We start from the raw sequence: 21,801 nt of genomic DNA, 5'->3' as shown, positions 1-21,801 counted from the left end.
ATTTTAACGTTGATTTATATGAAGTAGATTCAATTACAACTAGATTTCTAAGTTTGTTTACATCTTTTAACCTTGTTAATATATTTATGGAGCCAACTAGAATTACAGAAACAACTGCCTCATGTTTAGATAACGTTTTTTGCAATTGCGACTTTCAAGACAACAGTATCCTTAACTGTTTTAAGTCAGATCACAGTGGGCAGCTGGTCAGTTTTCCAGTACTTAAAAATGTTCAGAAAATTAAATTTCGTACACGACCCATCACTGATACTCGGATAGAGAAATATCGAAATAGTCTTATAAGTAACTTACCTTGTCCAAACTTTGATACAGACAATCCTGACGATTTTTACAGGGATTTCTTTACTATAATCCATAAAGAATTTGAAAATAATTTTCCTCAAAAGGTAGTTACCAACAGTCAATCATTCAAGTTCAGTGACTGGGCTACCGTAGGCATTCGCAAAAGTAGAAATACTCTTTATTCTTTATATGAGGAAAAAACGTATACACACACTGATAGTTTTAAAAGCTACGTCAAAAATTATTCTAAAATATTTCGAAGAGTGTGTTATACAGCCAAACAGATGCATATTAGTAGTAAAATAAAGACCGCGGATAATAAAATAAAGGCAGTTTGGCAAGTAATAAATAGCGAAACAAAGGCTTCGAAACCGCGTGAATTAGAATATAATATAGAATCGAGCACTGGGTTAGTTAAACAAGATAAAGATGTAGCTGAAGTTTTTGATAAATTCTTTACGAACATCCCTGTAAAAACTACAGAATCTCTCAGGTCCTCTCCTGTTCAAGCTGATATATTGTTGAAAAGTAATGTTACTGCTTGCACTGAATTATTTGATTTTAAACGCGTTGATCCGAGTAGTATTGTTAAAGTATTCAAACAGCTGAAACTTAAAACCTCGAAAGATTTATGGGGATTGTCTGTCAAATTGATGAGCTCTGTTATTGATATCTTAGCACCATATCTAGCTTACATTTTTAATATGAGTGTTGAAAATAGCACTTTTCCAAATTTAATGAAAATCAGTAAAGTTATACCTCTTTTTAAATCGGGCACAAAATCAGACCCCACGAATTATAGACCGGTTTCTATTCTACCAGTACTTAGTAAAATTTTCGAGAAAATTATTCTCGACCAACTGCTATGTCATTTTAATCTAAATAACTTACTTCACAGCCAGCAGTTTGGTTTTACTAAGGGTCGGTCTACAACAGACGCGAGTGTCACATTTGTTCGACACATTTTCGATGCTTGGGAGAAGTCGCAGAATGCCGTAGGAGTATTCTGTGACTTGTCTAAGGCATTCGACTGCGTGGATCACGAGACCTTGCTTTTGAAATTGAGGCACTATGGATTAAATAATGGAGCTCTCAGTTTGTTAAATTCATATCTAGGTGATAGGATACAAAAGGTACAAATCAATAGTACGACTTCTTCGGGCTCTCATGTTCAAATGGGAGTTCCTCAAGGATCCATTTTGGGGCCGTTCCTTTTTTTAGTGTACATAAATGATTTACCTTATGTAGTACAGAACCAAGCTGACATTGTACTGTTCGCGGATGATACTTCTCTTATATTTAAAATCGATAGAAAGTTAGAGGAACTTGACGAAGCAAACAGCGCTGTGTCGCAGGTTCTAAGCTGGTTTACAGTAAATAACCTAGTTCTAAATGCTAAGAAAACGAAGTGTATTAAATTTGTTCTACCAAACGTAAAGAAAGTAAATAATAACATTAAAATTAACGACGAGAAACTAGATTTTGTTGAACACACCGTTTTCTTAGGAATTACTGTAGATTCAAAACTTCAATGGGGCCCACATATTGTATCACTAGCGGGCAAGCTAAGTTCAGCAGCATATGCCGTCAGAAGAATCCGACAACTCACAGATGTACCCACTGCTAGACTTGTCTACTTCAGCTACTTCCACAGCATAATGTCTTACGGTATTTTATTGTGGGGTCGAGCCGCTGATGTAGAAACTATTTTCATTATTCAAAAAAGGGCAGTTCGCGCTATTTATAATCTGCGTTGTCGGGACTCTTTAAGGGAGCTGTTTAAAGAAATAAATATACTGACGGTCGCAAGTCAATATATTTATGAAAACATTATGTATGTGCGTAAAAATGTATCTCTCCTTCCGAGAAACTGTGAAAGGCATACTTACAATACAAGGAATAAAAATAAAATTGTTGTTCAAAATTCTAGATTAAGTAAATTAAATTCATCTTTTTTGGGGTTATGTATACGTTTTTACAATAAAATACCAGATAATATTTTAAATTTGTCAGAGAACAAATTTAAAGCTCACGTGAAGCTTACTTTATGTAAAAAAGCCTATTATAAGATTAATGATTACCTAAATGATAAAAATGTCTGGTATTGAATGTGTTCCTCTAGTTATTAAATAACTTGTAATGTACCCTCATTGATTTAAAAGATGTGTTGCTGTTGCAGTTTCTTGTCATTTCTTCTCCTCAGCCATAACACCTTGCGAAATGACGTAAATTCAAAAATGTTACATTGACCTTCAACAAGTTTATCCATGATAATTACGTTGAATAAATGATTCTGATTCTGATTCTGATTTGAGTAAAAGTACTAGAGTTGATATCTCGAGACATCGGTAATAGATATACTTAAGTACCTAAACAATGAATATGAATGTTTACAAACATCTCTCACCCTAAACGCATATACCTGCTCCGTTCCGTCGTGGGTAAAAAAGAAGAATTAAGAGTTATAGTATCGTATAAAAGAGATTTTAAGCCGTTGGTCCTGGTATATAATACCTCCACAAACCCGCAGTAGAGCAGCGTGGTGGAGTATGCTCCATACCCCTTCCTTCTGATTTAGGGGAAGCTGTGTCCAGCAGCAGGACGTATATAGGCTGCTTATCATATTAAAATTTTATGTATGAAAGAGACAACCTCACCTCTCAATATAGGGACAGCTCTCCACACGCCCACAGGGTCTTGCTGTGAGAGCTGCCCCATGGCCAACTGCAGCAGGGTCGTCGGCAGTCCAGCCACCAGCAGCCAGAAGGAGTATACCACCAGATACGGCACCGCTCCATGTCTGAACGCCTCCCGTGGCAACCGGACTGAGTTGAACAGTGTCAAAGATATCGCTACTATACATAGTTGGGTCTTCAAGAAGTCGCAAGTCGCTTTTAGTGTCTGGAACAAACGGAAAATTATTTGTTAGAAAACTTGTAAAGAAGTATGCAGGGTGTTAGTGACATCGTAACAAAAACTTGGAGGGATGATTTAGACCAAGACTCTAAGTTGATACCAAGTGGAACTTTCCGTCGCAAAACAATGAAACTGGAAATAATTAAAAAAACACAAACATTTTCATGAATTTCCCAACCGAAAATTACACTTGATATCAATTCAGAATCATGGTCTGAATCATCTCCCTCAGTAAAAGTTACGGTGACATTAACACCCATACATGCTTGTATGGCTACCTGTATGTACTTGTAAGGGGTGTAAGTGACATCTTAGCGAATACTGAGGGGGGTAATGATTATCCAGTGGTTTTCCATCGCGAAATTATCTTCAGGTTAGGTAAGCGGACCCTCGACCAACTAAGCTAAAGTAGTACTACATACATACAAAAACTCGCCTATTTCCCACTGGGCAAAGCGGACTATGAAATTCCATTTGCTTCGATCCCGACACCTTTTTTGCTTTCTTCACATAAATATGGTCTTAAATAGTATTTGAACAAAATACAAAAAGTTGAGGAGCTCGGTGGCGCAGCGGTAAACGCGCTCGGTCTGCTATTGTTGAAGTTAAGCAACTTTCGCAAAGGCCGGTCATAGGATGGGTGACCACAAAAAAAAAGTTTTCATCTCGAGCTCCTCCGTGCTTCGGAAGGCACGTTAAGCCGTTGGTCCTGGCTGCATTAGTAGTCGTTAATAACCATCAATCCGCACTGGGCCCGCGTGATGGTTTAAGGCCCGATCTCCCTATCCATCCATAAGGAAGGCCCGTGCCCCAACAGTGGGGACGTTAATGGGATGATGATGATGACAAAAAGTACAGTCAATAACACAATTAAAGTCTTCTTTATATTTTATGCTAGTATCCGAAAAACTTTTCATGGTCTCACTTCAACGTCCAAAAGGGAGCAAGCAAAAATAATTGCTTCATTAAAATCGTACGTAAGAATGCTTATAACTGAAAAAAAAACTCATTAGAACTCTAATTATGGAACTTGGAAATACAGCGTACTAGATGCCGTCATTCATTTATTACACAAAAGCTGTTTTGATATAGTTTATAGAATGCACTTGCCGTACAATTGCTTTGAGTACAAATACCAATAACAAAAAATAAATCAATATCAATCAATCAGTCGAACAACTGATTTGAAAAAAGAAATGGTTTTACATTTTTTTACGCTAATAAATACAAGGTAGAAAAAAACTTTTAAGGCTATTAAAGACGGATGGTATTAACTTCCCATTTGGCCAAGTAGTTAGTGTCCGTCAGAACCGCCGGTCACTCGTATTTTGTCGGAGTATTTTATGTTGAAATGGTTCTCAATAAGTGCTGCTTAGTGCTTCATCATCAGCCGTACGATAGTGCTTATCACAAGATAATTGCGTTCAATGTATTTTAGCAATAAAATTAGATTTAACATATAGATTTTTAGATATTGATACATTTTATAGTTCATTTAACTCGTTTATGCAATATTCCATTTGTTATTTAAGCTTAACGTAAGATTGTATTATTTATATAACAATACGCATTGGATGTTTCCGTTAATGCAGTAGTAAAATCGTTTTTTCTAAATATCCCTCGGTGTGTTTACGGCCATATAGATGCCAAGAGACCGGCGATTTCGGCCGACACTACGTATAGTTAATGCCACATACGGCAAAAAAGAAAAGCGTTGTTTCAACTTATTTGCCTACTACTTTAGTCTACCATACTCGTACAAAATGATATGCACATTTAGAATAAAAATTACGGGGTCACAGAGGCGGGTTGTTTGAAAAGATTTTTGGATATTGTTTCCTTTATTAATATTATTTTTATTGTGCTGTTTTTTTTCTATGTTGTCGTTTTTTCATATCTCGGGCCTATGGAGTCCCAGACATTTGGAAGGCGTGCGTGGGGCCAAAGCCCGAGCCCCTTAAGACAAATTAATTTAAATGTGGCGAGACACCAACCGGCGATTATACCTGTACCTATGCACTATGGTTCGTGTAGGACTATAATTATTATTATTTGTAAAACCGTTATTTAAACTGTAAGATTTTATTTTCATCTACTGGTAGATAAGAAATAACGATAAAAAAATAAGTATAATTATTCATACGATTCAAATTGAACATAGGATATGCTTAGAATGTCGTGATCGGCTAGGAAGCGAGGGTGTTACTCCAACCGTAACGTGGTTTAGTGTCGTGTCTCTAACCTTGAAGAAGATAATAGAGGTTTTTAGAAAAAGAAAACTTTGTTGGTAACAAGTTTTGGACATGGGTTTGTTATTAGATAGATGGGGTCAGGGCTAGGTAAATTAAAATAGTGACAGGTCACGTAAAGGGAAACAGTAGTTATTTTGGAACTTGTTATTGCACGGTGTATTTTATAACTAGTGGGCAACATCTGTTCAATGTGCTGGCAAACAAATAATTACTCCATATCCCCTCTATCCAATAACAAGTGCTTGGTTAATCGAATGGTTTTGCTAAGAAGAGGGGACGCTACTTCTCTGCAAGGTTAATGCTCTAATAAAAAAATAAAGACATTTCATAACCTTTGTTTCAAATAAACATCGTGAGGAAACCCTGGGAAATGTGTTTTCAGGTACGTGACCTAACCTGTTATTGGGCTGGTTTACCCTTCGGGTTGGAAGGTCAGACAGTCAGTAGCTTCTGTATAAAAACGGACTTATCAAATCAGGTTAGGTAAGCAGACCCCGTGAAAAACGGGATATCGCTAGGGAGATAGGATTAGGTAGTTCAACATAACATAACATAACATAACAAATACTTTATTGCACAAACAGGAAATAACAAAATACAAAACAAAAGAGAAATAGAATTAGTACAATAGGCGGCCTTATTGCTAAGTAGCAATCTCTTCCAGGCAACCTTTAAGTATAGGAGATATTAAATATTAAGTAATATAGCGGGATAGTGCAGCATGGGAATACTTGTGCATATAAAAATAAATACACTTTCGACTATATAAACTACATAATAATAATACACATAATTATAATTGTTATAATAAATAAATATCACTACTTAAACTACTACATATACTATGGAAGAAAAGGAGTAGATAGATTATGAAGATGAAGAGGAAATAGAGGTAAGGAAATGCGCCTTGACTTGTTCAAGTAATATATAACCAATAAAAACAATGTAAAATGTCTCCAAGACGAGATTATATCGAGCGCAATGTCACAAAGTTATTAGATCTCATGTAGAGCCAAGCTGCTAACTCTACACGCCGTAACTGTACAAACCCTAAGTTTATAAACTCTACACTTTATGCAAAACGCCCGGCGAGCCTTGTCCGTAGATAAAATAAAATAATTGTATATTCGAAGAGATCATTTTAAACCACCATTGGTGGAGTCAATGAAGGGTTTCACTTCTAACTTGCCAGGGACAGATCCGATTTGATGACTTCTTATTTTGTACGGGTAGTTTTATATAATTTAAAATTAGAAACATCTTTAGTGGCGCCAATAAATATTTAGATTTGTAATTAGAGTACAAGATATTTATTTGCAGACCACAATAAATGATATCTTATAAAAAAGCAACTTAGATTAATCCACAAAACCACGTGATAGAATGCAATAATGAGACGATTTCAAGTTTAATGCACTGAGATAATTAGACATGACGAAAAACATAAGTAACAATTTACTTCACGCGTATACGTGATGTTTTTAAGAATGAATGTTTAGTAAAATTATCGATAACAATGTACGATTATCTATTAATAGACTTTCATAATAATGGGTAAGAGTTAGTTATAGATTACATTTCTAAGATCTATTGTAATGCCGGTCGACGCAATTGGATTGCAAGCGGTTTGCAATTTTGAGACAGGAAACTGCTATTTTTCAGTTAGTTTGCAATTCTTCTTCTTCTATCGTGTGGGTTGTGAGGTGGATTACCAAGCCCATCAATCCTGGCGTCAGGGTTATTATTGAGCCGCCGTAGACCCCTGACATGACTCATGTAACGACTACGCACTTACATCAGTAAGTAGTAACCGAGACCAACGGCTTAACGTACCTTCCGAAGCACTGATCATCTTACATTTGGACAATCAGGTGATCAGCCTGTAATGCACCTTGCGTAATGACGCAAATTCAAAAATGTTACATTGAACTTCAACAAGTTTATTCATGATAATTACGTTGAATAAATGATTCTGATTTCTAATCAAACTAGGGATCACAAAGTGATTTTTGTGATTTTTCCCCACCGGGATTCGAACCCGGGACCTCCAGATCGTGAGCACAACGCTAAGCCACTGGACCAAGGAGGCCGAGTTTGCAATTGAAATGCAGTTCATCTGTGACAGGCCTAAAACTTTTGAGCCAACAGTGTTCTTTTAAGTCCGAAAAACGGACTTATTCTTATTTCCCCGACAAAATCTCCTCAGGAAAAAACTATTATTATTCTCGGTAACTGGTACTAATGCATTCGTATGAGAAAAGTATACGTTCAGTTATTGTAGTACTTACTAATAAATGTAATATTGTCCCAGCTAAACGAATGTGATCTGTATATGGTTCATCATAACATAAAATCCGTCTTAGTTTAATATCAACTTATTGCATTTTCTGGTAACTTGCACGTGGTCGTGTAAACCTTATTTCCTTATTTAGAACTCATCGCTATCGGTTCAATCGAAGCCGATTCTCTCAAACACACTCGTAATTTTACTCAGACGACACCGTGAGCCTTTTGCGACCGCTCGGGCCTGTTGTCTTAAATTTTAAACCAGGTGAGAATAATTACTTTATTGCAAAGTTCCCAATATTAAATACCGTTTAAGGCAAATCTACAATAAGTCACGTCACATTAAAGAGCTGATCCCTTACAGGATAAACTCATAGCTTATCCATTCTAGATTAAAATCTTATTAAAAATTCCGATCCTGATTATAGACTTTTTATTTTCAATAACTTCTTTCAAGATTCCACCACATTTCCTAACACAAAGAAACCACTTAGACTTTTATGAAGGCAAGAAAATTCACTTTAGCGATACCGCCACACTATCATTACATGCATTGAATTACAAAGCCACTTTTAATCACACTTTATGGTACTAATGACTGTTTTCCAAGATTTTTAACACTGTAAAAAGTATAGAAACATTACAGTGAGGCAAATGGACGTAAAATACGGAACTGGGATATAACTATGTACTGTAATAGTTGGTCTATACTTGTTCTCAGGCAATCACACTTCACTACAAATTATAAGTAGTGCTAGGAATGCTTGCTGAGTATCCGTTACTTAAAGACTGGAGTCTTGAAGTATGTCGATGAATCTATGAATTGGAAAAACTATAAAGAATCAAAGTAGTCAGTCCCTCTTGTACATCTTGTATATATATATATATATATATGTATGTATATTAACTTAAATATATTAATATTATAATATATTAAATATAGCGAATAGATAATAGTCAAAAACTGAATCGAACTTGAATTAAATTACAATGGTTTGAAACAGAGAGATCGCCAACGAACAACGGCTTCCGTGGTCCAGTGGTTGAGCGTTGTGCTCACGATCCGGAGGTCCCGGGTTCATATCCAGGTGGAGATAAATCACAAAATCTATTTGTGATCCCCAGTTTGGTTAGGACATTACAGGCTGATCACTTGATTGTCCAAAAGTAAGATGATCCGTGCTTCGGAAGGCACGTTAGCCGTTGGTCCCGGTTATTACTTACTAATGTAAATACGTAGTCGTTAAATGAGTCATGTCAGGAGCCTATGGCGGAACAGTAATAACCCTGACACTAGGGTTGATGGGATTGGTAATCCACCTCACAATCCACGATAGAAGAAGAAGAACGAACTTTTTATAAAATCAAAATTCTATTTTTGTCCCCCCAACCTCCCAAAGAGGGTCAGCCAAGTTGTAAACGATTTTGGATAGCGACAAGGTCAGTATTTTTTATCCAAAATGAAAATTAATGAGAGACTTGCAGGCTACGTTCCCAAAAAATAATACTGGGTGTTAGTGACATCGTAACGAATACTGAGAGGGATGATTCAGACCATGATTCTGAGTTAATATCTAGTGGAATTTTCCGTCGCAAAATTCATGAAATTTTGAGTTTTGTTTTTAATTATTTTCAATTCCATATTGTGCTTTTAGCTGCATAAAACCCAAATTTCAATAAAAAAAACAATAATGACAAATTATCGAAAATTTTCGATGTAATGGAGACAACAGCTGCTCGAACGGGTCAACGGCCACACGCACCGCGCCGCGCGCCCCGCTCCGCACGCCTGCTCCGCGCGCCCCGCGCCGCACGCCGGCGGCGCGGCGGCGGCGCGGCGGCGGCGCGGCCTACAAAGTAGGCACTACGAACCGATCCTATTTCTTTCTCTGTCTATCGTAAATTATAAATTTATTTTATTCTTATTCTTAAATGGACGGATAATCAACAGGCATAAAATTTATGGAATACACGTCAATTTTAAGCAGAAATCTAAAACAACCGACAGAATTAAGTTACCAGCGAGATACCTTTTTGATTCGACCGGGTTATTCATTCATTTACTCATAGGAATCAGGGCCATTATCTACCTAAAACAGTTGAAACAGTAAATAATTGTATTCTTTGTTGTCATTAGAATAACTAACAACCAACTAACACAACCACCACAGATTAGGTAATTAGTTACCTACTATGTCAACCATCCACCAACTTAGTATGTAAGTACCTACGCAAAACCTCGCTACACAAAAATCGAGCGAGATCGCGTCTAGAATTGGGCGGACACTCCGCCAGAGTGTTGCCTATCGATATTCTATCGATACCTAGTTAAAAAAAAAAACAATAGTAGGTACCTATCGATAGATCTTTTAGATCAATACCCATTATTGTTACAAAGCAAGACCTATCGGTACTATCGCTAGTATCGATCTAAATGTACTATCACTACTTTCGATAGTTTAGACAATTTTCAAGTTCAACAATTGATAATCTACCTATCGATAGTTCGGCAACTCCGCCGCGTAGGCAATGTCGGCATGTTCAAAGAAAAAAATTGTCCGAGAGGAGTGATCTTATTTTTCTTGTTACATGTTGGTACCGTACCGAGGTACTAAGTACTAAGTTATTCGTGGTTTTAAATCTCATTGTTAAATCATCAGTAAAGAACTAATTAAACCTATCCTGTTCTGTGTACAATATTCATGTAACGGCTACGTGCTTACATAAGTACCTAGTAGACGGGAGCAACGACTTAACGTACCTTCCGAAGCACGGATCATTTTACTTTCGGACAATCAGGTGATCAGCCTGTAACGTCCCAACCAAAGGCCTTATAAACAGATTTTTGTGATATGTCCCCACCGGAATACGAACCCGGACCCTCCGCATCCCATCGCTCAACCACTGGACCACATAGGCCAAGAAGGTTCTAAGACATAATTAAAGGATCCTGGGACGCAAGACCTCCGAGTTAGGGCTTGTTTGATCTGTCTTGATGGATACTCGGACGTGAATAGCCTCACGGATCAAGGGCAACGCGCGCCAATAAAGTAGGCATTACGAACAGATACTAGGTATTTCTTTGAGTTGATAGGTATCAAGTGAAGTTTCCTGTCGCCAAATTCATAAAAAAAATAGATTTTTTTCAGTCCCATATTGTGTTTTAAGCTGCATAGAACGCACATTTAAAATAAACAAATAAAAATTACTAATTATTAAATTTTATCAATGTCATCAATAATAATAATAACGTATCTACAACTTCAGCTATGCGCAGGTGAATAGCCGGCGCACGGGTCAAGGGCAACGCTCGCCAATAAAGTAGGCATACGAACAGATACTATTTCTTTCTCTGTCACTTGCACCATAAACATACTTCTCTCTCTCTCTCTCTAGTCGTCGGCTCGACTCGGCCGCGGCCGGTGCGTCGTCGGCGCCCTTAGTCGGCGCCTTTGATGCTTTGCGCTAACGCCGCCGCCGAGCGCTTCCGCTCAGTCGAATACTAAGCTTGACCCGAATCGCGTGATGTTTTTCGAGGATATTTTTTTCGTGTTTGTGAGTGTTTGTTTCATTCTGTAAATGAGTAGTGTCGACTATGATGATAGATCATAGACCATTTACTGCGCAAAAGTATGGAAGATTGTTGATGTTTATTAAAGAGCAAGGTGTTGTGTTTGTGAGTGCGTGTGATACCTACCTACCGCGGAGGAAACGCGATGTTGCATACCTACGTGACGTGACATGTTCTAGGGTACCTACCTAGGTACTTCATCCGAAGGAATAACAATTAAGGTAAGGCAAGAGTAGGGTTTTTATTGTTAATAAGTTAGGAACGTTTTAATAACTGGTAGGTAGGTACCGTGCGTGAAAAATCGTGGCAGTAGGTGTTCTACTTCAACAAACAACATTTTTAAACGTTGAACCACTAAGCATCTAAATACAAGAGAATGAAAACTCCTACCTAGATATCAACATCGTATCTCGCACGCGCGTAACGTAGCCGCGCGTAAGTTTAGCGTCTGTGTGGCGCGTTGTTCGACTTACATTGCGGCACAGTAAAAATTGAAAATCTTAATTAAACATTTGCGACAAGAAAAACACCCACCATCGTTTTTAGTACAATAAAATAGGCGTTCCATTTTTTTTTTCGTTACGATGTCACTAACACCCTGTATAGATGGCGCTGTTCAGATTTGAAATGAATTATTACTCGGGTACATAATTATTCCAAAATACAATGCAACGGCAGAAGCATATACAAATATAATTGGTTTTTGGTATTTGGATCAGATTATGTATAGAATTATGTTGCTAGGTAATCTAGGTACCTACTGGGTGTTAGAGACATCGTAACGAATACTGAGGGGGTTGATTCAGACCATGATTCTAAGTTAAAATCAAGTGGAATTTTCCGTCGCAAAATTCATGACTTTTTTTTAGTTTTTTTTAAATATTTTCAATTCTATACTTTTGCGATGGAAAATTCCACTTGATATTAACTCAGAATAATCAGATGAATCATCCCTCTCAGTATTCGTTACGATGACACTTACACCCCGTACAAGTACATTCCGTAGCCATATAAGTAGGTATGGGTGTTAGTGACACCGTAACGAATACTGAGGGGGATGGTTCAGACCATGATTCTGAGTTGATATCAAGTGGAATTTCGTGTCAAAAAATTCAGGAAAATTTTTCTTTTCTTTTTAATTATTTTCCAATCCATACTTTTGCGACGGAAATTTCTACTTGATATCAACTCAGAATCATAGCCTGAACCACCCCTCAAAGTTTTCGTTACGATGTCACTAACACGCTGTATAATAAACCATTCTTAAGTAATGATAATAAAAGGCAGAAGATGTTTTGTGCCTGGGTGTAATAACAAGGGTCATCATTTATACCCGAAAACAAATTTAAACGATGCATATTGCCTTTCATTCATGAAATTGGAAGGTTAGACGGATGCGACACTGAACAGTGCCATCTATATTTATTTTGGTGAACGTAGCCTGAAAAAAAAGGAAGGAGAGGAAGGGGTAGACCTAGGATAACATTTATGAAACAAATAAAAGAGAAGGTGCAGGTCGTGTCGTATCGGGAGGTGAAGGTTTTGGCGGGAAGAAGAGATGAATGGCGATTACTCCACCGACAAGAGCGCAGCTCTTAAATAGAGAGAGAGAGTCTGGAATGTCCCTCATTGAAAAAAACATCAGAATGATAATTCTCCAACAAGGCGCTTACGTGGTTCTTTAATTCTTTAATATTCTTTAATTCTTTATTGGTGCAATCATGTGTACAAAGGTTCTTAAATTAATTATTTAGCACTTACAACATGACACCCCGTCGGGGCACTGCAAATTTTCTTTCTTTGATATATCAAAAAAAATAGAAATAAAAAATAGAAGTAACTCAATCATACAATATAAAATAATATAAAATACAACAACAGCATCAGACATGATAACAAAGAGCATTTTAACTTAATTAAATGAATTTGTGGATCAAAATAATTATTTCGATTCTAAAAACTCCTGCAGATTATAATATTTTTTATTAATTAGGTAAGTTTTCAGTTTTTGCACGAAGTCATTATATTTACTAATATCCGATATTTCTTTTGGAAGCTTATTATATATTTTTATCGCCATAATATGTGCATTCTTACTGTATAACTTCATATTTACTCTGGGAAGTATCAGTTTATCTGTACGTCGAGTCGTGCGCATGAAGCGATCATTATTGGATTTATGGAATAAGTGTTCGTTTTGCCGGACAAATTTTGAAATTTCTAAAATGTATATACCCGTTAGTGTAAGAATTTTTAGTTTTTGAAAATAGGGTCTGCACGTATCAGTCTGTTTTATACTTATTAAAATTCTAATGCATTTCTTTTGCAATATAAATAAGTCTTCCGTATCCGTGCTATTTCCCCAAAGGATGATAGCATACGACAACCAGGAATGTGCATACGCATAATAGGCCTGCAAGGCGGTTTTTAGGTCAGTGGTCCGCTTGAGTTCATAAAGGGCATACGTAAAGCTCGACAATTTACCCGCAATTTTGTTTACATGTTCCTTCCAATTTATACATTCGTCTATTTCTATTCCCAAAAAAGTACAACTATCAAAATTTTTTAATTTAGTGTTATCTATCTCGCAGTTTATATCGCAGGTTTTCACTATGGCGACGATAATCCATTTGTATTTAAATAATTATCACAACGGAAGCCTCTACTTTGATCACTATCAACTATCATTACGTAAGAATGGTAATTATTGTAAAAAACCCAGTGCAAAGGCAATGATGCGAAGCTGTCTGTCCATTTGTTTGTATTCTAGCGTCTTACATCACTGTTTGTCTAATGTCATCCCGCTATAACTATTGCTGATAAGAATCGACCATGTTTGCCTTAAAAATCTACTGAATGAGATAAAATATAGTAGTTTAAGCAAAGCAGCTGATGTGTTTTTATGGCTATTTTTTTAGTCTCATATACGTAAGACTAAACGCCATAGAGTTGGCGTTGTTATTGAAATATTTTTTTAAACAAAAACGTGTAAATACCAATTTAGAACAAGCTACTAAAGTAGGTAGTATTTAATTATGTTAGGATAATGAATCATTATTATTAATTAATAAGATTCAAGCAAATATTTCAAACGAAAAACAAACTCATTCAGACGAACTTAAAAACATTTCAAAATTAAAATGTTAAACTTAAAATAACACTTAAACATAAGAAGACAATCACGCACAAACACAAAGTTCCCATGAAAAAAATAAAAACAAAAAATACTAATTTAAACACTTAAACTGACGAAAACTAAAAAACAAATTAAAAAAAAAACTCACCTGCCAACAATTTTCAAAGCTCATCACAAGAATGGAAAACCTAAGTCGAAGTGAACAAGCAGAAAATGACAATGAGGTGTACAGTGATTGTCAATAAAACGGATACCACTGTGCATTGATTAGCTCCAGCTAATGTTATGAAAACTTAAGAATGTGTACTGTTGAAATTGTCCACAAGTGCATTAAAAAAATCCATCAGAACACAAACATTTTTGTTTGCTTGTTTGTTGAAGTGATTCTTGATGGTAAACATGATTGGATCGAGAATCGTTGATTATTTTGTTATAATGAGACAACGCCTGAGATACGTATTATAAGGTTTCTTCTCCCAGTTGGTGGAACGCTTGCCTCTCACTTTGAGATCGCAGGTTCGAATCCAGCACAGGCCTAAACCAATCATTGTCGAATTTGTTTTTGAATTCATTTATGGACCACAATTATCACGTGCTCAGCGGTGAAAAAAAAAACATCGTGAGGAAACCCACATTTCCCGAGATATGTGACATAATCTGTATTGGGCTGTTATTCCCTTCGCGGGTTGGAAGGTCAGACAGGCAGTCGCTTCTGTAAAAAACCGGACCTATAAAATCTCCAGGTTAGGTAAGCGGACCTTGTGAAAAACGGGATAATGCTAGGGAGTTGATGAAGGTTTCTCTTTCTGCGGCCGAGATACCCTGTCACAATTGTTAAATAATGAAGTTTGGATTTTTAAAGGACTTTAAAGGATCTTAAAACTACGAGCAGAACAAAATTTAAAATAGTACGCATTAAGTGAAGTTAATCATATCCAAAAAAAGCCAGTTTATAATTTTATAACCTTAAAAACACATTATGCATACAGCAATGGCAGCAAATTGTCTTGTGACAATTTGTCACTCTACCTAATTATAAAAACAAGTTTATATTTTATGTGGTTTGTGTTGGTGTGGTTGTACATAACAACATTCTAAAATTAACTTTCAGAAAGTTATAAAGCAAAATAAAATCATGTCTCAAATATGTGTAAAATGCATAATACTTAAAAAAATATTAGAGCTAAATCTTAATTTCACTTAGCTTTACAACTTTTGTGACACCATAGACAATAATGCCCTAATGTAAATTGTATTTAACTCTATTTAGTTAATAGTAATCCGGCCAAGTAATTAATGCCATCTGCGGCAAATCTTCAATAAGTCACGTCAAAAAAAAAGTTAATAGTGACAGGTATTATTTTCTGACTCTTACTTAAAGGCAACTCTGATATCAAAGCACGCTGAAGTGGCATATACGATACTTTATTTGTAACAAAACCAGAAACCTCTTAAGTAAAAGTGTTTTTGGGTCGTTACCACGATTAGAAAGCTCTATATAACATAATATTATATACTGTAAAATTTTGATCCAGTCAAGTATTATACCCATTTGAGGCCAATTACCTACAATTTAGTTAGATATCTGACTCGTGCACTCAAATTATTCAATGGTATTAACAATCTCCTTTGTAACAGAACCAGAAGACGATTTTTGCTGCCGATAAGGAAGGGACGGCTAATCAACAAGCATACAATTTATGGAACACACGTCAATTTTAGCTCAGTAACAGCTGTCAATCGTGCGTCCCTTTTCTTTTCGGCGGAAAAGAAAATGACGGGTATGACTTAAAATAAAATTAGGAGTGTCTCCAGGAATCGGGGCAGTTTATACTGGTTAAAGTAATATATGTTTCGGAAGTAAAAAATGTTTCTTTCTTTCTTTCCCTCTCTCTCTCTTTCTTTCTTTCTTTCTTTCTTTTAATTATGGCCCAATTGGGTCGGCCCAATAATGTGATGTACTGTATTACTCGACGATACTTTCTTTATTTTTTTTAATTTTATCGTAAACTCGATCAATACAGACAATATCGCGTGCAGCCACTACCGTTTCACTCTCAGTCAAATGCATAATTGATTTCCTTCCTTCCCAGTTTGATTGACTCACGTAACGCACGTATCTATAGGTATAAGAGGGTTCATTATAATTTTATCGATTGATTCTTAAAGAGATTGTTTTTTAAGATACTCACACCTGTAATCCCTAATAGGGTGGGAAGAGCTACAAGATAGAAGGCAATCTGCAGTAACTTTTGAAAAGAAGTTCTAGGGGCGGGAGGCGCGGATTTCGTAAGAAGAAATTTAAGATGATCTTGACTAAAATATACTCTATATTTTACGTTGATAATTCTGCTTTTACTTCTAATTGACAAATTGATAATAATAATAATAGAAATTACTTACTAACGTATCTTCTTCTATCGTGTGGGTTGTGAGGTGTAATACCAACCTCATCAACCGTGGTGTCAGAGTTACTATTGAGCCGCCAAAGGCCCCTGACATGGCTCATGTAACGACTACTTACTTACATCTGTAAGTAGTAACCGGGACCAACGGCTTAACGTTCCGAAGCACGGAACACTTACTTACATATAAAAGAAGCGGACAGAAGAGAGGGTTGCAGTGAAACTATGTCTTTATGTCTGTTTGTTTTTGAGAACGATAGACAGAGTACGGTCACGAGCATTAATATGTATACACTTTGGTACCATGTCACATTAACTTTTTTGACAAATTGAACTGTAAGTCTCACTAAATGTCAAATATGTTAGTGTGACAGACTCCTAAAGTGGATACATTATATTGCTCATGACTGTACGATAAGCAAAGCAAGGGCAAAAACGAAGTCCAACTTTATTGTTTCGGCCACCACACTATGTTGAGCACCTTAAGGGTAACTTGTACTAAGCAAATTTGGAACGCCCGGGTCTAGATCATAATTCAGAAACTTCGCCTCTTCCGGGAGACTAACTTACAAACAGGTACGCCAGAGGTTCTATTGTATGTGGAGAATATAATATAGGCGGTAGAACTGGTAAGGAACCCAGTTGATAACGTTATCAGATTCGATGTACACCGAACTAGTTCAAATAAATCCAGGTTACCTCAGATCACACAGGCATAATATCTCTTACTTTTGTAGGTAATTTAAGGAAATAATATTTTTAAGGGTATGTTAGCAACTATTGTTCAAATGACAAAGCAATTAGTTCCTTTTTATTTTATGTTATTTTTTGTAGATCATCCTTAAATGACAATCAGGTACACGGTACTTGCCTATAAATATGGAGAAATCTGGGATTCTTAATGGTAAAAATCCTAAACAACGTGCATGAGTGTGCCTAAGTATGACCTTTGATATAACAACCTTAGATTTTTATTAATGTGTGTGCTCCTGAGATCTCTCAGGAGCTGATGACCCAAAATTTTACCCACTGCTGTTCTGCTGAGCAGATGCTCAGTGTGCTCAGTGTGGTCTGCACAGCATTCGAAAAATTAAAAAAAATCAAAATTATTTATTTGCTCATAAAACAACGAATTATAGGACTTAGACTTAGGCAGATTTTATCCGGATTTTCTGCACCGATACTAGAATCACATATCACTTATCTTAATGATCTTAATAAAAGTAGTGTTTGAATACTAATATCATTCTTTAGATCATATCCTCTGATAAATTAGTGATTCTCGGTATCTTTCCATCTCGGATATCGATATGGTCGTTAGTTTTGAATTTCAGGTCAAAAACCTTCCTCACGGCTCGTACGTTATCGCATGCATCAGGTAAGATTGTGGTCAAACGCTTGCCTATACATTAAAAAAATTGGGTAAGGTTGCCAATGGCCCCGATTCCTGCAGACCCCTCTTAATTTTACTTTAAGTTATACCTGTCATTTTCTTATCCGCCGAAAAGGAAAGGGACGGATGATTGACAGCTCTTAATTTTGGGAAGAATGAGTAAATGAATGAATAACCCGGGCGAATCAAAAAGGTATCTCGCTGGTATGCAAACTGTTTGACGTGTGCTGTCAACTTAATTCTGTCGGATTATTGGTCAATGTACAATTTTTAAACGGTTTTTTTTAGATTTGTGCTTAAAGTTGACGTGTGTTCCATAAATTTTATGCTTGTCGAATACCCGTCCCTTTCCTTTTCTCCGGATAAGAAAATGACAGATATAACTTAAATAAAATTAGATGGTGTTTACAGGAATTAGCACCAATATTAGATCACAGGCAACAATGACTTCGACGTTTGAACAGTTTTTGAGGACGTCATAGCTCACTATTTTTTTTTTTTCAATAATATTTATCAACCTTACTCTAAGGTTTGTATGCATTTATATACGGTTCTTTTTGTACACTTTTTGCCTTCCCACTTTTATTGACCTCTCACACCATGCGGGGTTGACTGGAAGATCTCTTCCAGTCAACCCCGCGTCTTAAAGAGATCTCTCTTTAAGAGATAAATTCACATTTTGTATTTTTTTTGTCATTAATTTAATTATTAAGTACAATAAATAGTTTAATTAAGGTAAGGTTGCCAATATTAGAACACAGGCAACAATGACTTCGACGTTTGAATAGTTTTTGACTGACTCACGCCCGTAATTTCTAATGGACTGGGCAGAGCCACAAGGAATCAAATACAACTTGCAGCTACTGTTAATATCAAGTCCTAAGATATTTATTAAACTTATGGTAAAAGTCCATTAGGACACAATCTCTCTCTTTCGGATTTTACGACATGCCACAAAGACGGTAATGAAGGTGTTCTATGGTATTTCATTATTTTTGTTTTTTTTTTTTATAAAATATATTCTAGGTCATTTACTAAAAGGTAATAAATAAATTCTGAATAAAAATAAAGCGTGTCTTTACTAACATCGTGACTATGTAGACTACTAGATATGTGATATCGCATAAATTGCGTCGTACCGTGAGGAAACTCACAACTATTCGTTAATTGGACAATGCAAATATAAAAAAAACAAAATCGCATACAGGAACTGGCCTGTACGATCAAACTGATGCAGTATTGTATAAAGTTCCTGGTTTGACTTACATAAAACACGTTCAGTATAGAAATGGTCGGTCAGACGTTATATTATGTTATGTAATAATATGCAATGTAAACTTTAAACTAAGTCATAAGATTATAAACATAGCTATCATGCCGTAGCAAAAATATGAGAGAGTGTATTGTAAATAAAAATGTGTCTACTTCTTCTTCTTATCATGTGGGTTGTGACGTGGAATACCAGCCTCATCAACCCTGGTGTCAGGGTAATTACTGAGCCGCAATAGGTTCCTGACATGACTCATGTAACGACTACGTACTTACATGAGTAAGTAATAACCGGGACCAACGGCTTAACGTGCCTTCCGAAGCACGGATCATCTTACTTTCGGACAATCAGGTGATCAGCTACTAATGTCCTAACAAAACCTATCTTACCTATGTATGTGTGTATGTGTGTGCCTACTTAGTAAGATATATTGAAACTTTCTTCGTCCTTTCATTAAAGATCGTTGTGAAGATATTAAATCCGCGATCGCCCTGTTCGGAGAACGCATGGCTTACAGTCACGTCACGAGCATTAATATGTATACACTTTGGTACCATGTCACATTAACTTTTTTGACAAATTGAACAGTAAGTCTCACTAAATGTCAAATAATTATGTTAGTGCGACAGAGTCCTAAAGTGGGTACATTATATTGCTCATGACTGTACAACGTTTTGTCACAGATTCTTGGCTCTGGCTTTAAATTCGACTTTCATGTTTCTTTGATAATTGTTATCACTTGGTTTCCAGGATTTGTACCCGGTTCATGGCAATATGTTCACCTTACAATACATGAGACTTAAACATAGTTGTCTACTTCTTTGGGGATACAGGCGTGATGTTATATGAATGTTCCGCAGGCGTGTTGTTAATCCATAGTTTGTTTAGGACATTACAGACTGATCACCTGATAGTCCGAAAGTAAGATGATCCGTGCTTCGGAAGGCACGTTAAGGCGTTGATCCCGGTTATTATTTACTAATGTAAGTGAGTAATCGTTATATGAGCCATTTCAGGGGCCTTTGGCGGCTCAATTGTAACCCTGACATCAGAGTTGATGAGGCTGGTATTCCACCTCACAACCCACACGATAAGAATAAGATTGAAAGTTGAACAACTAAGATTTACGTGTTCTGATCTAATTATTAAGGCACCAGTAACTATATAAAGAATGAAGTTATATGATGCGGTAACTACCTCCGTCAGCTACTGTGTCCGCTCCCAATACCTACTCCCACTTTTAGATAAGTATGTAAACTAAAGACAATTAAAAAGTTAAAAAAATGCATGAATCGAAACCGTCACTTTAAGAAAAATAAATTGGAATATTTGCATTTATATCTTAACTTAAAAATAATTATTTTAATTGCAATTAAAATTGTCGGATCACAAAAATAACCTGTTATTTAAAGTAAACTAAGCTTCATAGGGGTGGGCAAAACGAAAGTATAGTTAAAAATGAAATAAGTAGTTATGTTTCTTTTGCCTCGGATGCCTTCAAGAGATTTTCTTCTTAAAACCAACTGTGTAAATTACAATGTTTTCAACAGCGCGTCTTCACGCAGAACAAGGTCAATGTAAATATAATTAACAGTTCTAAATTAATAATAATTAAACAGCATATTACCCAGACATTTTGAGGAGTTCTGTCCTGAAAGCCTTTGTTTCTCACACACGGGAATATACCACACGGACGTGTCACCACTGCCATATAAATTTTATTTACGAACGGCTATAATTCGTTTAAAAACAGACGGTCGCGCGCACGCGCTTTGCACAGAATACTGAGTTACTGTCAAGGAAGGTGTAGGGCTGCACGTCAACTGTTTACCGTATATCGATAAAGACGCCAATGATTGTTTATTGTTTACCTAGTCGAGCATTTGATTGGCGTGTAAACAAAAACGTTTACGTTACGGTTTCATAACGATGACCGCTATTTACCGAACGTGTGCAGGTCTGAAAGTGTCAACAATGGTACTACCGATTGAAATCATCACGTTGAGTAGTGTAGAAAATATTATTACGACAGGTTTATTTTCTACATTGTATTTTTTTTATATATATCGGGAGTCTCATATCCCTGATTTATACGCGGTAAGAACCCGTTATTATGTGTTTTAATTAGGTTTTTTTCTGTTACGTAAGTACTAAGACTGTTAATTCCATACATAACTCGGTGCATGGTATTCAGGTCCTTCTATGATTATCGCTTTCTTATCGATGGCATTATTATGATTATAATTTTTCTATTATTCATTGAATAAGG

At 36.3% G+C, this 21,801-nt stretch overlaps 1 protein-coding gene across 1 annotated transcript in view; it reads right to left on the bottom strand.

Moving 5' to 3' along the window:
• The window catches only part of LOC126368394 (sodium-dependent nutrient amino acid transporter 1-like), a 37,160-nt gene extending 15,845 nt beyond the window's left edge, over positions 1-21,315 (bottom strand). The window contains exons 1-2 of the mRNA XM_050012363.1: positions 21,160-21,315; positions 2,961-3,204 (exon numbers count right to left, since the gene is read on the bottom strand). Of these exons, the coding sequence (XP_049868320.1) occupies positions 2,961-3,204; positions 21,160-21,243 (328 nt within the window). The 5' untranslated portion in view covers positions 21,244-21,315. The remainder of the gene's footprint in view (positions 1-2,960; positions 3,205-21,159) is intronic.
• Between the last annotated feature and the right edge of the window lie 486 nt (positions 21,316-21,801).

Source organism: Pectinophora gossypiella, chromosome 7 (genome assembly GCF_024362695.1).
Source record: "Pectinophora gossypiella chromosome 7, ilPecGoss1.1, whole genome shotgun sequence".
Taxonomy (NCBI): Eukaryota; Metazoa; Arthropoda; class Insecta; order Lepidoptera; family Gelechiidae; genus Pectinophora; species Pectinophora gossypiella.
The sequence above is the reverse complement of the archived record's forward strand: the minus strand, read 5'-3'. Positions and strand labels throughout refer to the sequence as shown.